Source organism: Corvus moneduloides, chromosome 24 (genome assembly GCF_009650955.1).
Source record: "Corvus moneduloides isolate bCorMon1 chromosome 24, bCorMon1.pri, whole genome shotgun sequence".
Lineage (NCBI taxonomy): Eukaryota > Metazoa > Chordata > Aves > Passeriformes > Corvidae > Corvus > Corvus moneduloides.
This window is the reverse complement of record NC_045499.1, coordinates 6,500,473-6,518,631: the sequence shown is the minus strand read 5'-3', so window position 1 is coordinate 6,518,631 and position 18,159 is coordinate 6,500,473. Positions and strand designations below refer to the sequence as shown.

Sequence of the window (18,159 nt, the reverse complement as noted above, 5' to 3'; positions counted from 1 at the left end):
CCTTGTGCTTGGGAAGTGAGTGTGGACAAAACCTTGATTAAGCTGCTCATCCTAAAAGCAGCTGCAAGGGGCTGGTTACACCCCGTGCCTGACCTTGGGAGCTCCTTCTGAAGGGCATCATTGTGATCCTCGGCATCATTTGTAATCTTTGAAGTAGAGCCTGGACATCTCTGCTGGCTGTGCTACACCTGGAGCAGGAATGATCTGCTGGGCGCAGGATTAGGGAGTGCAGGTTCATGGATGTGCTGTGGAGGAAGGCAGGGAGCAAGGCTGCAGAGGTCTCTTCCAGGCTACAAGTCCCCAAACTATTCAGTTTTCATGTTCTTCATCCCTTACAAGTACCAGGGTTAAAGGGGATATGGAACAATTAACATTATGTTGAGTTGGATTCTCCAGTTCTAGCTCTGGGAATGGGGTCTTTGCTTCCTTTCCTTTATTGAAATGAAAGATTCAGAGTTACTGATAGCAAATCCCCTGATTTCTGTTCTGCAGCTGTAATTACCGATGGAGGTCTGATTATACCAACTCTTAACTTGGGAGAAATTCCCACGGGTTCAGCATTTCCTAATTTTTCCCTCCCTTTCTCTACTTCTCTAATTTAAGCAAAACTGAACTCGATTTCCCTATTCCCATCCCATAAAAAGCAAGCTCGTTTAATTTATACGCTCCTAGGAGTCCTTTTTTGATTACAAGCCTTGCTCTTGTTTAGTTGCCAAATAGGCACAAATCTGGAGGTGGTTTTGCAACCTCAGCAGAGGGCACAGGACGAGGGGTTGCTGTCACTGCTGCGGTGCCCGGGGCTGCCAGTGCTGCCCGTCTGCTCCCTGCTGGCCCCAGGGCCCTCTTTTGCAACTCTGGTGGTCACTCATCAACTTCAGCCTCTGCTCCATTGTCTGCCCCGCTCCAGATCCCTCTAACCTTTATACTTTGCCCTCCTGATTGCTCCATCCCTGGCTGGGGGCTCAGCCCGGTGAAATCCAAGAAGGACGCTCAGCACTGCCATTTATAGCACACAGGGCAGTGAACAGAGCAGCGGTGGGAGGTGGAACCAGGCAGGCCAATGGTCCGGCCTGGAAGTCACTCAGTGCTTGGGGAGCGCTGCTGGAGTCAGCCGGGGAGGGAAACTGAAAATAGAATAGGAAAATAAGCCAGGCTGGATTTGGAGTCAGGGAGGTGCTGAGGAAAGGCTCAGTGTGAAAGACTGTGAGGGACTGAGGTGTGATTGAAGCCTCAGCTAACACTTCTCTTTCTTTAAATATAGATCTATAATATATGCAAATATATATGTTATATCTATGTAAATATAAATGAATGCATGGAGATGTGATGAGGAGCACGGAGCAGCTCCCACCGGTACCTCCAGCCCAGGGGAGGCACGGAGGGGCTCTCACAGACACCTTGAGCACCCCTGTGGGATCCTGTGCCAGAGGACAGGACGGGAGCAGAGCTGTGTCCCTGTGCTGGTGCTGCTGCCATTCCCTGCATCCTGCTGGAGCAGGTTGGGCTCTGTGACTGTGAGTTCTCACCCTCCAGCCCTTGTTTGCATAAGATTTTCTGCCTTCTCTCACCTGATCTTTGTGGGCACTTGGTGGACGTGAAGGGTGGGAAGTCACCTTTGTCAGCTCTTTGTCGTGGTGACACGGGGCCATCCACGGGGGATGGAGAGGACAGGTTCCAGAGGATCCCAGTCCCTGTGGGAGTCAGGGGAGGGGGATGTGAGCCCGCTGGAGCTCCTGGCACAGCACAGGGGGTCCCTGCTGCTGACGGATGGTGGCAGCTGCCTGGCAGGGCTGCTCTGCAGCATCTCTGAGCCTCAGCACCAACTCCTCTTTGGCTGCTTCCAAAAATACCGGCCAGTGTCTGCCAAGAGGGAAGCGCCAGACGGAGCTGGTGCTGTGCTGGTGCTGGCTGGTGCTTTCATCTGCCAGGCCACCTGCCTGAGTCACTCAGGGAGCTCGGAGCCCACCCCAGCACGCTGGAGCAGGGAAAGCTGTGCCTCCCAGCTCACTTTCGTTCTACATCCACGTCGAGCTCTGTACAGGCACAATGCATCCAAAAAATCATGATGGGACCAAAGCATGGCTTCTAGTGTTGGGCTTTTCTTCATCAGGTCGGGGTTTGCACTGAATAATGTGTGTTCCTGACTGGTTGAAGGTAATGCAGCAACCAGAGGCTGCTGCTCAGTGCTTATCTCACTCAGGCATTCAGGCACTCCCTGCTGTTTGCTGCAGGGATGTGCCCCTACCTGCTGAAGAAAAAGCCTAATTCCCATTTTTTTTCCCTCCTCCCTTCTCTGTATCTCATTTTTTTGGCCACAGGGCTGCAGATTGACACATGCTGGGAGACATCTCATCACTGCCTTGCAGCCGAGCTGCAGAGGCAGCAGGACCCGTGTGGGGTGTGGGATAAGCTGGTGCGGTTTGGGGTTTGCAGCCTGTCATCCTGGCAGATTTTAGAAGAAGTTTAGCTGATGTGAGAACAGATGGGGTGAGGAAAACAGGCACCCACGTGCTTGCTTTTAAGCAAGGGAAAGGAACTTTATTTCCTTAAACCCCATCCATGGGATGTTTGTCCAACTCGTGTCTTTACCCCATCTCTGCCGCCCACTCTGAATCTGGGGTAAAACCAAGCTGGGGGGCAGAGGCCTCTCTCTGTGTTTTGAGCGTAACCTTGGAGCTCATTTTCAGTGTCATTTCCAACCAGCCAGGCAAGAAGTGCCACTGATGTCACGGCAAAGAGAATCTCAGGCCCAGGGTGGGATTTTGGAGTGTCCTGTGCAGGGCCAGGAGCTGGACTCAGTGATCCCTGTGGCTCCCTTTCAATTCCATGATTCTGTGGTATATCTATGTTCCAAAACTGAATCCCAGTCCAGTTTAGTGAGTACCAGTTGCTCACTGGGAAGTATGGGCAGAGCCATGGGAACTTCTGCTGCCTTTTGCCATGGAAAATGTGTGGATTTCTTCACAGGCATGACAAGCCCTGCTCCACGAGCCTGGCACAGCCACGTCCTGCAGATAACAGTGCTGGAATAGAGAGCTGTCCTGCAGAAAACGGGCTGGAATAGGGAATTACATCACTTGGCTTTGCAGGTGCCTTTGTCCCCCGGGTAACTCGTGGCTGCTGCCCACCCTATTGTTTAATAGCCCTTAATCTCTGTGTGTGTATAAATTCCCACTGCCTTCCAGATTGTTCCTAGATAAACTTGGAATGGTAATTGCTGTCCCTATAGGATATTGGTTGTGCAAGAGCTCCCTGGTGGGAGGCTGAGTGCCAGGAGCCTGGCTGGCACAGTGCTCGCTCTCCCTGCCACGCTGCAGGGTCAGACATGGGACCCCCAAGGTCTCCACAGGGATGAAAGGTCTCTGTTCTGTGGCTGCACAGCTCAGCTTCCCTTTCTGCTGATGAATAAGTGCAGTTTATTTTGGGTTGTGCCCCTGTGCCAGGAGGTTTGATTTCAAGGGCTCTCTGCTCGTGTTAAAATGGCAGCAGGAGCTCCTTAAATAACTTTGGGCAGGGGCCATCAGGTTAAAGTCGTTGGAGCTTTGCTGCCCTGCAAGAGCAGCGGAGCAGAGAGGCTGCTCAGGAGCCGGGTCACAAGTCAGGGCAGGAGGAGAGCAGCACAGACCTGCAGAAGTGTCACGCTTGGGCATTTTCAAGTTGTTTTTTGTGGACTTTCCTCCCCTTCCATTTATTTCTGAGACATGGCTCTATTTATTCTGAGCACAGCAGCTTTCCCTCTCACACAACTGTGTTGTGAATTATCCTTCAAAAGTCTGGAATGAATTTCCCTTAATCCCAGGACTTCCTTAACCCATATTTTGGGTGACTCTGGAGTAGCTCGGAGGCACAGAGGGTGAGAAATGATTTCCTCGCAAACCCACAACCTCTTTTACCTCCCTAAAACGGCTTTTTCAGCCCCCACCCCTTCCCAAGCACAGCCCAGTTCTCCTCTGCCTGGCAGGAAGGGAGGACGTGCTGGAGAGCCAGCGCTGCCCCGGGGTGGATGACCCGGGGTAGATCCCAAAACCTTCGCTGCCATTTATCACGTAGTGCTGCAGCCCTCGTGTGCTCCTGGCCCAGCTCCCAGGGATCCACTGAGCCCTGGTTAAAAAATAAAAAGGGAAAGAGCTGGAAAAAGGTACGTGCTGGTAAATCCCTCCGCATTTTGGGCTGTCATTTTTGGTAATTGCCTCTGTCCCAAGGAACTTTGAGACACATAGTCACAGCTGGTGAGAGCAAATCCTGCTGTTGTGCAATACGGGGTTTTCACAATTTACTCCAAGGACGTGAAATGAATTTGGCTTCAAGTATTAATTTTAGTCTTAATTAAAAAACTGAGAAAAGAAAAAAAATAGGAGATTTTTGCACCCAGCACAGCCCTGGGCTGCCTGGGAAGGGTTTGTCTCACACAGTTGAAGCTTCTTTTTGACTCAGCACCACGTTTGAAGTGGGGCTGCAGCTGCACTGTCGCTGCTGGAGAGCACCGGTGTCCCTGGCTGTGTGAATGATCTCATAAGTATGCACGAGTCAGTCCTAATGAATAATTTAGCCAAGATTAACCTTTCCCCTTGAAGAAAGCCTTCCCTTCTCCTTTGCTAAGCACGGTCAGAACTGGTGGGAAGTTTAATCACCGCTGGCAATTGTTCAGTAGATTATTTCTGTGGATAATTCCTGCAGCTCCCTGACAATTTGCTGCTCGTGGCCATTATCTGGAATGAGTTCTGCCTAGTCCTGATTAAATTATTTGTGATTCTCACTGGTAGAGCCAGGGAAATTGCATGATTATATATTTCCAGTGCTCTGTTTGCTTACTTAGCGATATTGTTATAAATATTGTCATTTGCCAGCTCCTGTGCTGGGGTATTTATAGACAGAGAACATAAAGATTGTGGGGAATATTATGGAAACAGATGGGTTCCAAGTGAGGATCTCACTGTGCACCCAGCTGGGGAAGGGTTCCCAGGCCTGGGACAGAGCAGAAGCAGGCCTGGGCTGTGTTAGGAATGAAACCTCAAATCAATTTTTGTAAACCACAAATTAATTTCTAAAGGGGAAAGCAGAAATTGTGGTGCCACCGTGGCCCAGTGGCTGCCACCTCCTGCTGCTCTCTGGAGCACAGACCTGTCCTTCCCCCGGCCCTAGGAAAGGCCCTGTTTGGGGTTTGGGTTGGAATTGGCTCCTCTGTTTTAAGCATCCCGTGGAAGATTTTAGCACGGAGGTGGCTGTAAAAAGCTCCTTGTCACCCGGTGTCCCTGCTCAGCCACTGAAAGCTGATCTCGTCACTGGGGTCCCAACATCCCTGTGCCTCTGGTGTCACCTTAAAGCCACTGCAGTGCCTGCCAGCCTTGCAGAGGGGGATCTCATTGCTTCCCCAGTGCCAGCTGTGCCCCTGCCAGACCCAGTCCCCCAGACCCACTTTGCACCCAGGGTGACCTTTCTGAGCCGTCAGGGCCAGCTCCTGCCATCTCTGGCAAATTCTGCTTGATCCTCTCTAATCCCTCAGGCTCCGGGATGTGTCACTGTGATACATGTGTCCCACTGCTCCATTTGAGCGGCCCCTCAACAGCTCAGGCCACTGACAGCTCAGAATCTCAGAAGGTTTGGGTCGGAGGAGATGATGTAGTTCCAGTGCCCTGTCACGGGACACCTTCCACCATCCCAGGTTGCTCCAAGCCCCGTCCAACCTGGCCTCAGACAATTCCAGGGATGGGGCAGCCACAGTTTCCCTGGATAACCTGTTTCCACCAGGCTGGAGGTGCTGAGCCCTTCATTTCATGCCCTGAGCAGCATCTTTCCCCTCCCAGGGCCTCTGCAGTCCCTGGTGTTCACTCCACTCCAGAGCTCCAGCCGGGGCCTCCCTGTGTCCCCCCAGGACGCTGCTGTGGGCTCTGGCACCATCTCCTAATTCACCATCCCCCTGCCCTTCCCCACCTTGGCCTCACCTGGCTGTCTCCCTCCCTGTTACCTGGTGGTCCTCGCCCAACCTGCTCGCCCACCCTGCGCCTGCCTCTCCCCTTGGCTGCCGTCCAGCCCTTCCCCACTCCCGGCTCTTGCTCAATCTCTTTCCTGCTGCCTTCTGCCCATGTCTGGGCCTGCTCCGGAGCCCCGCGGTGGTGGCTGCAGGGAGCATTGCCTGGTTAGCCACATTTTGGGTATTTGTTTGCTCCCAGGGGACCGTCTTCTCCCGTCCCCACATTCCCTGTGCTAAATCTCTGTTTACTCCTTGGGTTACTTGCTCAAGTGAAGGGCTGAACTTTGAGCCACTCGACTTCCCACCCCCTGGCTTCTCACCCACTGCTTGCTCCTGCTCTGCTCCCAGGGGAGAGCCCGGTGGCCGAGCATCGCCCAGAGCCCTTGGATAGGAGAGAAAGGCCCTTCTGTTCACCAGACAGCCCCTGGCTGTGCGGAAAGGGCAAACCAGTCCTGAAAAGCTGCAAAAGGCTTTCTATCAAGTGTTGGCATTGTGGAAACCAGGGGCGTTGCTTAAAAACCGCAATTTTGATGATTTACCAAAAATCTGTGTTAGTCAAAAGCATTTTGGGTTTAGTTTTTAGTCCATAAAACCTTGAGTCGTGATTTTTAACAAGGTGTGGATGGGAGCACTTGAGGCCTGTGTGTCATCGGTCTGACTGGTCATGGTCCTTCAACTCTCTCTAAACGAGCTGTGCTGATGCTCTCTGCTGCTTAAGGAGCCCACCCTGCCTTTCCTGCTCATCCCTCCGGGATGCTGGGATGGTCACTCCTACTGTCCTTTCTTTTGCAGTGGAGCATGAAATGCTGCAGGTGTGACTCAAGGCTGCCCCACAGCTACAACGGGCACCGCGTGGAGAACGTCCTGTCCTCGGCCGGCCGCGCGCGCTGGTGGCAGTCCCAGAACGGTGAGGGCCACCGGGGTCACCTGGGACACAAACTCCTGGCAATAACCCGCCCGAGGGGAGGAGGGAATGGCATTGAGTTCTGTGGATGGGGAGGAAAGAAGGAAAGGACTGGCCTGACTGTTTATTCTCCCCATGTCCCCAGTGTGTCCCTGTGACGGTGCCTCTTTGTGCCTGCAGGTGTCGAGCGCGTGTCCCTGCAGCTGGACCTGGAGCAGATGTTCCAGCTGGACAGCGTCGTGCTCCACTTCAGGGTTGGTGTCTCTGGGCAGCTCCTCTGCTCCTGAGGAGGCCGTGAATGGCACTGGAGGGGCCCTGCTGGCTCCGTGGGTGTGGGGATCTTGGGGAACAGCTCCCTTCAGGCTCCTGATAAGAAGCACGCCAGAGTCTCTGTCCTTTTCCCCTGATTTTTATGGCTGTTCCCGTGAGAACTGGGAATTTCATTCCTTTGGGGGGTGGTGGGGCAGGGTGGTGGGTCCCCATCCCAGGAATGTCTGTTGAAAAGCCTCCTTGGTGCAGGTTGTGTGTGCTGGCTGCAGCAGGGCTGGCCTAGGCGTGAGGGACCCTGCAGGGGATGGGGATTGCTCCAGCAGCCTGCAGGGAGGAGGAGGGACAGGTAGTGCCAGGGCAAGGCCTGGCCGGGGCTGTGGTGTCACCCCGTGGTGCCAGCCTGTGGTTCTCTGTCCCTGCCCGCAGTCGCCGCCCGCAGCGATGCTGATCGAGCGCTCCGTGGACGCCGGCAGGACGTGGCAGGTGCTGCGGTACCTGGCCTCCGACTGCGCCGCCGCCTTCCCCCGCGTGCCCCCCGGCTCCCCCGAGGGCTGGCAGGATCCCCGGTGCCAGGAGCTGCGGGGGCACCCTGTGCACGGGGGCACGGTAGGGATTTGGGGTTTGTGGCAGGGACCCCCTCTTGTGGCCCTGGGTTGGGGTGGGTGGCCTGGGAGTCTTGTACACCTGGTGAGGGATGTGGCCCGTGGCCACCCAGCACTGCTGAGGGCAATCCTTGGGATTCCTGCTCCTCTGGCAGGAAATCCTTTGCTGCTCTGTGACACATGAGGTGTTGTGTTGGTTTTCCTGCAAAATCCTCTGCAGCTCCGAAGGCTTTCCCTGTGTTTAGTGATGTTGTGCAGAGGCAGGTCTGGAGCACACGGTGCCCCAAGCAGGAATAGAGAGCAGCTCGAGTTTCCTGCTTTTTAACCTGGTGTTTGTCCCTCTAAGGTGAAATTCAGTGTCCAAGACCTGGGGTCTACAACCACCTCCTCTTACAGCCAAGCCATCGAGAGTAAGTGATGGGCCTCCTTCAGAGCTGAGAAAGGGAGAGAGGAATGAGGCTCCTCGTGGTTCTCCCTGCAGTGAAGGGAAGCCCTGAGCTGGGGTAACCCCTGGGGGACCCTGAGCTGCCCGTCCGGGGCGTCAGGCAGCAGCGTTTGGTCTTTGCTGACAGCTCAGCTGCTGCTCTTTGTGCCAGTTCCTCCTTCCCTTGCTCCAAGCCTTCCCCACCAACTGCAAAGAGCTTCTGCTGGGCACCTGCTGCCCCTCACATCACACCTGTCCCCTGTCCCCAACAGAGCTGGGGCCCTTCACCAACCTGCGGATCAACTTCACGGAGCTGCCGCATGTCCCACGCCAGGGGTACCACTCGCCCAGCACCTTCTACGCCGTGACAGAGATGCAGGTGCTGGGGAGCTGCTTCTGCCACGGCCACGCCGAGCGCTGCGCCCCTGCGGGGGACCAGCACAGCACGGTGAGCTCAGGGCGCCAGGGGCCTCGGCACCAGCGGGATGGCTCCAGCGCCTGCCTGGAGCGCTCCTAGGGATGCCTTGGCCACGGTGCCCAGAAATGGGCTGTGGGAGGCTCTTCAATGGGCATGAACCGGACAGGCAGGAGCTGGAGGGGTACTGGGAGGATGAAACTCTGTCCTGAGCCGCTGCCACCAGGATGGGTCACACCTTGTCTCTGCAGCAGGTCTCTGGTCACTGCGTGTGCCAGCACAACACGGCCGGGCCCCACTGCGAGCGTTGTGCCGCCCTGTTCAACGCCCGGCCCTGGGCACCCGCTGAGGACAGCGACCCCCACGAGTGCCAGAGTACGGCCAGTGCTTCCCCCGCCCCAAATCCTGCCCAGCCGTGAGCTCCGAGCCCCTTTCCTGGGACCCTCTGTGGGGTGGGTGGTGACACGGGTGTCTCGGCACCTTTGCCACTCATGGGCTGCACCAGTGCCCAGCTCCCCGGTGCCACTGTGGGGCTGTCATCGGGTGTCCCTGTGTCACACAGGAGCCTTGGGCACCCTCTAGTGCCGCTGCTGCTGCTGCTGGAGGGGTTTGCACGGTGCCGGCTCCAACCGAGCTGTGTTCTGGGATTTTTTTAGGATGCGACTGCAATGGCCACTCGTCCTCGTGCCACTTCGACCCTGAGCTGTACCGGGCCAGTGGCGGGGCCAGCGGGGGGGTGTGTGACAACTGCCAGCACAACACCGAGGGCAAGAACTGCGAGCGCTGCAAAACCAACTATTTCCGCAACCACCAGCAGCAGCTGAGCCACCCCGAGGCCTGTCTGCGTGAGTGACATCCCTAAAGCCCTGCAGCCCCTTCCCCAGCCCCTGCGCCCCTCAGCTGGGACATTTCTTGGCCATTTGCAGCCTGTGAGTGTGACCCGGATGGCACCATGCCCGGCTCTGCCTGTGACCCGGTGACAGGGCGCTGTGTCTGCAAGGACAACGTGCAGGGGGACCGCTGCCACCTCTGCAAGCCGGGCTTTGCCCTGCTGACCGGCGCCAACCCTGCTGGGTGCCGCAGTGAGTACCCCTGGGACATTCCCCTTGCCCCCGGGGTGCCCCCTCCCCACCTCTGCCCCTTCCGTGGCCCCAAAAGGGACCCAGGTCCTGCCCAGCTTTGGTTTGGGGTTTTCAAGCCAAGGGCCTGTTTTGTAAAGGTTTGTAAAAGCTCCTTGTTCAGTCTGGGGGTGGTTTCAGGTGTAAGTTTAGCAAAAAGCACAGGGCAGGTGGGGTTTGGGGGGTGCAGCTGTATCTGAGTGCCCCCGGGGCTCAGGGCAGGCAGGAGGTGATGCCGTGCGCAGAGCGGGGCAGCAGCACGGGGCAGCCGTGGGTCAGGGCAGGCCTGTGTCCCCCTGGGCTGGAGGATGCTGGGACCCCTTGGGCTCCAATTCCTGCTGCAGCATTTGGGGGGGCTGTCAGAGCAAGGTGCACATCCCTTGAGCTCGGGTGGGAAGGGAGAGACGGGAGAGCCCCTTTGGGTGGCTACTAGGTCCTTCGGGAGGCTGGCCTGGTGCTCTGCGCTCGTTTGTACCAATCCCAAACCAACCCCTCCGCGTTCCAGGATGCGCCTGCAATGCCCTGGGGACACGGCAGGACGAGCCCTGTGATGATGAGAGCGGGAGGTGCTCCTGCCTGCCCAACGTGGTGGGCAGCGACTGCGGGCAGTGCGCGGCCGGGCACTGGGACCTGGGCAGCGGGCAGGGCTGCCGGCCCTGTGCCTGCCACCCCCGCGGCTCCCGCAGCCCCCAGTGCAACCAGGTACCCCCAGCCCGCCCTGGGCAGCCTCGGGGTGACGCCTCTTCCTTCAGCAGGGTTTCCTTTTTGTTTCCCTGTGCTTGCTCCATTTTTTCCTTTCCTGACTCCACAAGTGCTGCTGTGAGGGGCTCTTGGGGGCTGAGCTGCACAGACCAGGGTGCCACGGCCACGTGTCCCCTCACTGGGGACCTGTCAGAGCATCAAACCCACCTGTTGGGTGGCTCCTTTGTCTTGTCCCATCCATGGGAACCTTCACAAAAAGAGCCGTGTGTTCCCCAGTGCATCCCACTCTTACTTTCCTTCTCCTAATTCCTAGAAAACACCATGACAGATTATTCAGGAAAATGAAAGAAGGTGGTAATTACTGAGGCAAGATTAAGTCATTTTAAGAAGCCTGATATTTATCAAGGAAGCCCTAATAAGACATCTTCATACAGGCGAGGGAAGTTAATTATGCTCATTTGTCAATGAAAAGCATGTGTGCCACTTCAGGCTTAAGAGGCAACTGGGAAAATTAAAGTTAAATGTAAAAAACCCCAAACCATGACAAATTCTAAGAGCCTAAGATAGGTTCCAAACGAGCTCAGCGTGGGGAGGAGACCTGAGATGGCAAAGCAGCTGCTCGTGGGCGATTGCTTTGTTTTTGAAACAAGGCTGAACACCCTCCTTGTGGTGCTGGGGCTGTTTGGAGCCTGTTTGCATCCTGTGCCTGAGGTGCAGCCTGGCATGGGCAGCACGGGCACGGCCTGGGCACAGACTGAGCAGAGGAAATGGTCCATGTGCTGGTTTTGGTGGTCAAGAGCAGCTGAGGGAGAGTGTCCAGCAATGTCCCTGACGTGTTCCCCTCTCAGTTCACAGGACAGTGCCCGTGCAGGGACGGCTTCACGGGACAGACGTGCTCGGCCATGGGGCAGCAGCTGTGCCCACCCAGGCACTACAGAGATGCACGGGGAGGGTGCACAGGTAGGGACCTTTCCTTTTGGTTTGGCTTGGCGTTTCCCATGTGAAATCACGGATTATCTGGGAAAAGGCGTAGCTGGCCCATGTCCTGACATCCCAGTTCCCATGCTGTTTTGCAAGAGAAATTTCCTCTCTGGAGCAGCCTCCCAGGTCATCTGCAGTATCCACAAATGCCCTCCCAGCAGCTTTGGGCAGGCCCTGGGCCACCCTGGGCTGGCCCTACAGGGTCAGGGGCTCTTCCCATTCTTCTGCCCATGCCACCTTTGTCCCAGCTGCTGCAGGAGCTGGTGGGAGGGGATGGACGTCAGGTTGGGATCTCATTAACCCTAATTAAGGGCTAGTCTTATACAGATATGAAGTTATTCAGCACCACCTTCTTTTGGGCTTCACCTCTCTCTCTCTCCACCTTTCCTGTCCCAGAGTGTGACTGCGACTTCCAGGGCACGGAGGAGGTGGGCTGTGACCAGGCCACGGGCCGGTGCCTGTGCCGCAGCGGTGTCACTGGGCCCCGCTGTGACCAGTGCCAGCGGGGCCACTGCAGCTCCTACCCCGGCTGCCAGCTGTGCCACCCCTGCTTCCACACCTACGACGGGGACATTGAGCGCCTACACCTGCGCCAGGCCAGCCTGGCCAACGCCACGGCGTGGCTGCCCACGGGCACGGGGGACTCCCGGCTCGGCCCTCGCCTCTCGCAGGCGCTGGGGAACCTGCAGCAGGCACAGGGGATCCTCGGCCGCTCCGCTGTGACACCGCAGAGCCTGGCCCAGGTGGGCAGTGCGCTCGCTGCCATCAGGTGAGGGATGGGTGCTGCCTGTGGGGCACATCCCTGATCCAGGAGGAGCTGCTGGGGTTTCTCTGGGAGCTGCTTGCATGGGTTCTGCTTTGTTCCTGTCCCTGCAATGCCTTGCTCTGCTCACGGAGTGAGCGGGGACGCAGGAGAGCAGCGCTTCCATGTGTGCCTGTCCCGTGCACCCAGGAGGAGCGTGGGCAGGCTGTGTGCTGGCACTCTCAGGGCACATCCAGCATTGCCAGGCCCTGCTGTGGGGGGCTGCAGCCCAGCCCCTCTCTCTGCAAACCTGTGAGGCCCTGGCGGGTCCTCAGCTGTCCCTGGGCTCAGAAGTGCCCCTCTGCCAGGTGCTGGCAGTGCCCCAGCACAGATGGCTCTCTCAGCCCTGCTCTCTGTCTGTAGGTGCTTTGCTCTCTGCTTAATTCACATTTTGTTCTTTTTCTCTGCTAGGGAGCAGGTCCGAGGCATAAATCCTGACCTTCGTTTCCTGGATGACACTGCCTCCCTCTCGAGGGAGCTCGAAGCCCTCAACAGCAGCTTGTTTGCCACCAACTCCCAGTACCAGAGCAAGAAGACCCAGTTTGAAGCCAGCCGCAGCACGGACCTGTCAGGTACAGCTCTGCAGCTGCAACATCTCTTCATTTGCAGTTATTAATTTACCTCAGCGTGACTGTGCCTGGGGTTTCCCCCCGGATGGGCGGATGAGAAGGAGTTTTTAACCTGCTGTCAGCCTCAGAACAGCAAACAGATCTCCTTTCCCAGTGAGAGGGATGCTTCCAATGCAGCCTCTGCTCCATGACCTGGGCTTTCACACTGCTGGGGTATTTGCTCTGGTGTTTTGGGGCTGGGAGCTCATTTGTGTTCCTGTTCCCCACCAGCACAATCTCTGCTGCCGGGGAGGGGGGGAAGGGGACAGCCCTGCTGGGAAAGTGTCACTGAATCCATGGCTGAGAGGAGGGAGGTTGTGCACAGATGGAAGGGATGGAGGGTGGGGAAGAGAGCCAGGCGGCTGTCAGGCACTTGGGAGGAGAAGAGCTAATTAAGCCCTGCGACGCTGCTGGTGGCTGCTGCCATGAGATCTCCGCTCCAGCTCCTCTCCCAGTGCCTCCCTTCTGTCCCCTCGCTGCCACAGCACACACTCAGCTCGGGGACGTGCCAGCTGTGCCCAGTGGCTGCACCAGGGCTGTTCACTCTGCACCTCTCTGTCCGTGCAGGGCTCAGAGCTCCATGTCCTGGCCACCCTCCTTCCAGCCTGTGCTGGAGAGGAATTTTGGGGCTGCTCAGGAGCTGGGAAAAGGCTCTGAAATCTGTCCTGCCCTGCGAAAGCCCAGGATCAGCACGTGTGCCTTGGCTGCCTTCAGTTTTGTTTCAGCCTTTTAACCCCAACCCAGAGTTCAGTCCTTCAGGAGACCTCGAGCTCGCTGAAGGAATGGCTGGAAGGTGTTTGGAATTAAAAGGAGTTTTTGGTGACGCCTCAGTGACTAACCCCTGGCTGCACCCCGCTCCTGTGCAGGCAGCCGCTGCAGGGCAGAGCCAGCGCCTCGCCGAGGGGCTGTGCTGCATTTGTGCGTCATTTGTGCCATTTACCGGCTTTATTCCCACAGGAGCCTTCCAGACTATCCGCTCTGCCCACCAGACATCCAGCAGTGCCAGCAGCCTGGCCGCCGGTGCCCCGGGGCTGCTGGCCCAGGCGCGGGAGAGCCGCCGGAGCGCCGCGGGGCTGCAGCGGGGCCTGGCTGCGGCCGCGGCCGAGCTGCTGGCCCTGAAGGGCGAGCTGGCCTCAGCCCCCAACCTCACCCCTGTCATCAACCAGGTGAAGATGCAAAGTGGGTTTTTAACTTCCCCACGGGGTGTGTGCGGTTTTCGGGGGGCCCTGCAGAGCTCGGGAGGCAGAAGCCTGGCCTCGCAGCCGTGCCATCTCCTCAGGCAGGCCAGCACGGCAGGACAAAGTCTCTGTCCAGACAGACTCAGCTGCTGCTGGGGCCATCGGTGGAGAATTGGCTGAGCAGCCCCTGCCCGGGGATTACAGATCCCAAAGCATTGCCCACCACCCCCTCCCAGTCATGTGCTTTTCCCTCTGGGGGCTCTCTTGTGGCAGTTCTGGTATCTCTAAGAACCACTTAATTTCTGGATGAGGTTTCTCTTATTTCTCCTTCACTGCTTTGTTATTGCCATGGAGATCCATTTCAGTGTCGGTTGCTGTGGAGACCACCAGCCTCTCCTCTCTGCTGCTCGAGGCACCAGCACGTTCCGAGCCGCCAGCCTGGCCCTGGCTGTGCACGTGCCCCTGCTGCAGTGTGAGCTTGGGGCTGACTCTGCCAGATGCTGTGCAGTGCAAACTGCTGCTGCTCTCCAGGGGCTTCTGGTCCAGGTCTCCCCACAGCAAACAGTGCAGGGTGGATGGGTGGTTCTGCAGAGGTGTTTGCTCCACACAGATGTGCTGTTACTCATCGTGAGCCGCTGGGCTTTGGCTCCTGTTTCTGCTCCAGCTCGGGCTGGTGAGGCGATGCTGACCTGGTGTCGCTGGCTCAGGTGTGGGCATCCAGCTCTGCCTGCCCTTGTCCAACAGTGGCACATCTGCAGTGCTTTGGGCTGTGCCACCCGTGTCACTGCCAGCCCCTCTGCGCTCCCTCCTGGTGCCCAGGCAGCTCCTGCAGCTCGAGCTCAGCAGTTCCCAGCTGCCCTGGCCGGGTCTGCAGCCCCTGTGGTTCTGTGTTTGCCCCCCACGGGCACCAAGGGTCTCCAGCCGGGCGCTGCCCAACTCCAGCTGTTCTCTCCCTACCCAGGTGTGTGGAGGGGCCCGAGTGGAGCCGTGCACCCCTGCCCGCTGCCAGGGGCTGCTGTGCCCTCGGGACAACAGCTCTGCCTGCGAGGCCGGCCGGCCCTGCCGCGGCCTCTTCCCGCTGGCCAGCGGGGCCCTGGCTGCAGCCGGGCAAGCGGCCAAGGAGTTCGGCAGCCTGAGTGCCCGGATCCGGGACACGGCACAGCTGGTGAGTGTGGGCACTGCCTGTCCCCCTGCTTGGACCTTTGCTTACCGCAGCAGAGAGTGAGGAATGCCCCACCTCAAACCTTATTTGAGGCTTGATCCTTTGGGTAGCTTCAGAAATCCAGGAGTTTTTGAGTGGGAGGCTTCCTGCTGTGTGCGTGGGTCCTGCCTGCCCAGCTGAAGGCACGTGAGTGGCTCTGGACAGACCACAAGGAAATCTTTCTCACTCCTGGGTTGGGATCAGTACGGCAGAAGGGGTGGGAATATGGAAAACTCTTGGATCCTTTAGGTGTGTCTGCTCTAGCATTTGGTGGAATCAGGGAGAGTTTGTGTGTTAGGGCTCTTGCAGCTTCTTTCTGTGCCTTGCAAAGAGAAAGTGAGGGTTCAAAGTCATTCAAAATCCATTTCAAAGGTGTTTTTAGAAGCTGAAAGGTGCTGTCTCTCTTTGAGAGCCTCCTTTGCAGATCCAACCCTCAATCTTTAACGTTCACAGTTCTTTAAAGCTCAGGCACAGAGAGAACAGGGAAGAGCATCGTTTCCTTGCCCAGTTCCCTCGGAGCTGCAGCAGGGCTGTGGCCTCTAGGACGAGCAGAAGGCACCATCAGGTCACTGTTGTTTGCAGATTAAGACGACAGAGCTGTCTGCGAGTCAGATCCAGAGCAGCACCCGGCGGCTGGTGGAGCAGCTGGGGGTGACCAGGACGCAGATCGAGGGGGACGTGCGGCGCATCCGGCAGCTCATCCAGCGAGTGCGGAGCTTCCTGTCAGGTACCCCTGGCACTGCAAGGCTGGGGCTGCAGCCTGCTTTGTGCAGGGACACAGCTGGTTTTTACAGTGATCAGAGAATCAATGAGGTTGGAAAAGACCTCCAAGGTCATCAAGTCCAAGCTGTGCCTGATCCCCACCTTGTCACCAGCCCAGGGCACTGAGTACCACGTCCAGGTGCTCCCTGGACACTCCGGGGATGGGGATTTGCAGCCAGCAGTGACCCGATGCAGAGAGGTTTTCTGGCCAGGCTCAGTGATGCAAACAGACAGATGACCCTTCTCTGGAGCAGGCTGTTAATCAGATGAGAATTCCTTGTTGTCCTACAAACTGATGGGATGACTTATTGTTCACAGACAGATTGTAATAACATAATGAGCCTCCTGAGCATTAGCTGAATAAGAAAATCAGGTCATTTGGTGCTGCCTGGTGCTAATGATGAGTGAAGATATTTCTGAGCTAATCGCTGGGCTAATGTCCCTTGGGCTATGCCTGCTTCTGATTTATTAACTTTTATTTCTGAAATGAAAAAAGGCTTGTCTTGAAACACACCCTCATCTGCTCAGTGAGGGCTTCCTGACTGCTCTGGGCTCAGCCATGGTGTTCTCGTTGCCAAATTCAAGGTATCATTTCAGCTGTTTGCTGAAAGTTTTGCTGGTGTGAATGAGAAGTACATGGAATTCAAAGAGATTAATTCAGAAGGGATGCTGGCAGCTGTCTGGAATGAGACATGTGTGAGATGTGCATGGGTGTCTGCCCTCCTCCTCCCTTGCATTTGCACTCCCACCTTTCCTGATGCTGTCTGTCTGCAGACAAGGACACGGATCCTGCCTCTATCCAGGAAATCAGTGAGTCAGTTCTGTCCCTGCACCTCCCCACGGACGCTGCTGCAGTCCGGAGGAAAATGACCGAGATCCAAAAGCTGGCGACGGAGCTGCAGTGCCCGGAGGACATCCTTGCCCAGACGGCCGAGGACATTGCCAGGGCCAAGAGGCTGCAGCAGGAGGCAGAACAGGCCAGGTCGGTGGGGGTTCAAGGCCTTTGGCAGCTGAGGGTCCCTCGGCTGGGGTGGAACTGGTGGTTCTCAGCTGGGTTCAAATCTCGCTCTGCCTGAGCTGTCCTGGCTTGCACAATCTGAAGTTTTAGGCCAGAACCTTCTGTGTCCATCCAGTGCCTAAAAGAATGAGTCTGCAATCTCCAGACACCTCCCTGGGGCCCTAGGCGAATAAATCTACCAAGAATAGATCCTATTATAGATACCAGGACAAGAAGGGCTTTATCAAAAGCAATGGAGGCTTTTCTCTTATCTCGAGTGCCTGTGTTGGGACATGACAGTGTTGCCCTGGTATTAGTTGATATTGGTGACCTACATCCTAATTGCACAAGAGAGCATGAGGAGATTCAGTGGGCTATTTGTTTTCTGGGTGAAAGTTGGGAGGATTATTCCACGGTCCCTTAAAAAGTAATTACAGGGTGTCCTTGCCAATTTGGAGTATCTGCTTTGTCACAAGTTGACTTGCAGCAATTCCCCAGTGAGAAGGTCAGCAGGATAAGTCTGTAAACTCCTTGGCAGTGTCTGACACCTGCTTAACCTGCTGGAAGTGATGAGACAGGGGAGCCTGGCTTTCTCCAGGGCTCTGCCACCCAGCCTGAACAGTCCCACTGCGAGCAGAAAACTGTTCACTGGAACTGCTTCCATGGTTATTGCTTCCCCTTCGATACCTTGTTATGCACTATGAAGTGTTTCTGACTAGTTTGAAGGAAGGTGTTTCTCTCCCCGTCTTAGTTTGTCTCCTTTGCTTGAGGCTGTGAAGTGGAACTAATGTTTCTCTCACAAGGAAACCTGCTGCAGTCCAGACCTGTGGGTTTTGGGGATGGGAGATGGCAACTTTCCCAGTAGCAATCCTGTCTTGCTTCTCAAGCTCCCTGATTTTACCTCTGTGACCTCGACTTCCAGTCTGTGCCCTTACCCACGCTCACTCCTGGCTGCTTCTAACCTTTCCCCAGGAACCGGGCCAACGCTGTGGAGGGCAGCGTGGAAGAGGTGGTGGGGACCCTGCAGCGAGCCAACACGGTGCTGCTGGAGGCCCAGGGGGCCCTCAGGGGCTCGGGCTCCTCCCTGCGCTTCATCCAGGAGCGTGTGGAGGAGGTGAGCGATGCCCGGTGCCTTCCCAGTAGCGATCCCGAGTCCCTCGGCCAGCAGAGCTGGTCCCTGCACAGGGAGGGCCTTTGGATGTGACCTGACGTGGATCCCTCTGC

At 56.8% G+C, this 18,159-nt stretch overlaps 1 protein-coding gene across 8 annotated transcripts in view; it reads left to right on the top strand.

Moving 5' to 3' along the window:
• The window catches only part of LAMB3 (laminin subunit beta 3), a 41,450-nt gene that overhangs the window by 21,485 nt on the left and 1,806 nt on the right, over positions 1 to 18,159 (top strand). For 7 of the 8 annotated variants that reach the window (XM_032133038.1, XM_032133043.1, XM_032133044.1 and 4 more), the window contains 17 exons: positions 6,764 to 6,878; positions 7,056 to 7,129; positions 7,572 to 7,751; positions 8,094 to 8,157; positions 8,444 to 8,619; positions 8,838 to 8,961; positions 9,243 to 9,431; positions 9,513 to 9,668; positions 10,210 to 10,406; positions 11,255 to 11,366; positions 11,784 to 12,156; positions 12,601 to 12,761; positions 13,755 to 13,963; positions 14,937 to 15,140; positions 15,759 to 15,903; positions 16,713 to 16,920; positions 17,908 to 18,049. In XM_032133038.1, the coding sequence (XP_031988929.1) occupies positions 6,764 to 6,878; positions 7,056 to 7,129; positions 7,572 to 7,751; positions 8,094 to 8,157; positions 8,444 to 8,619; positions 8,838 to 8,961; positions 9,243 to 9,431; positions 9,513 to 9,668; positions 10,210 to 10,406; positions 11,255 to 11,366; positions 11,784 to 12,156; positions 12,601 to 12,761; positions 13,755 to 13,963; positions 14,937 to 15,140; positions 15,759 to 15,903; positions 16,713 to 16,920; positions 17,908 to 18,049 (2,829 nt within the window). The remainder of the gene's footprint in view (positions 1 to 6,763; positions 6,879 to 7,055; positions 7,130 to 7,571; positions 7,752 to 8,093; positions 8,158 to 8,443; positions 8,620 to 8,837; positions 8,962 to 9,242; positions 9,432 to 9,512; positions 9,669 to 10,209; positions 10,407 to 11,254; positions 11,367 to 11,783; positions 12,157 to 12,600; positions 12,762 to 13,754; positions 13,964 to 14,936; positions 15,141 to 15,758; positions 15,904 to 16,712; positions 16,921 to 17,907; positions 18,050 to 18,159) is intronic. The other variant, XM_032133039.1, reaches the window with a different exon arrangement.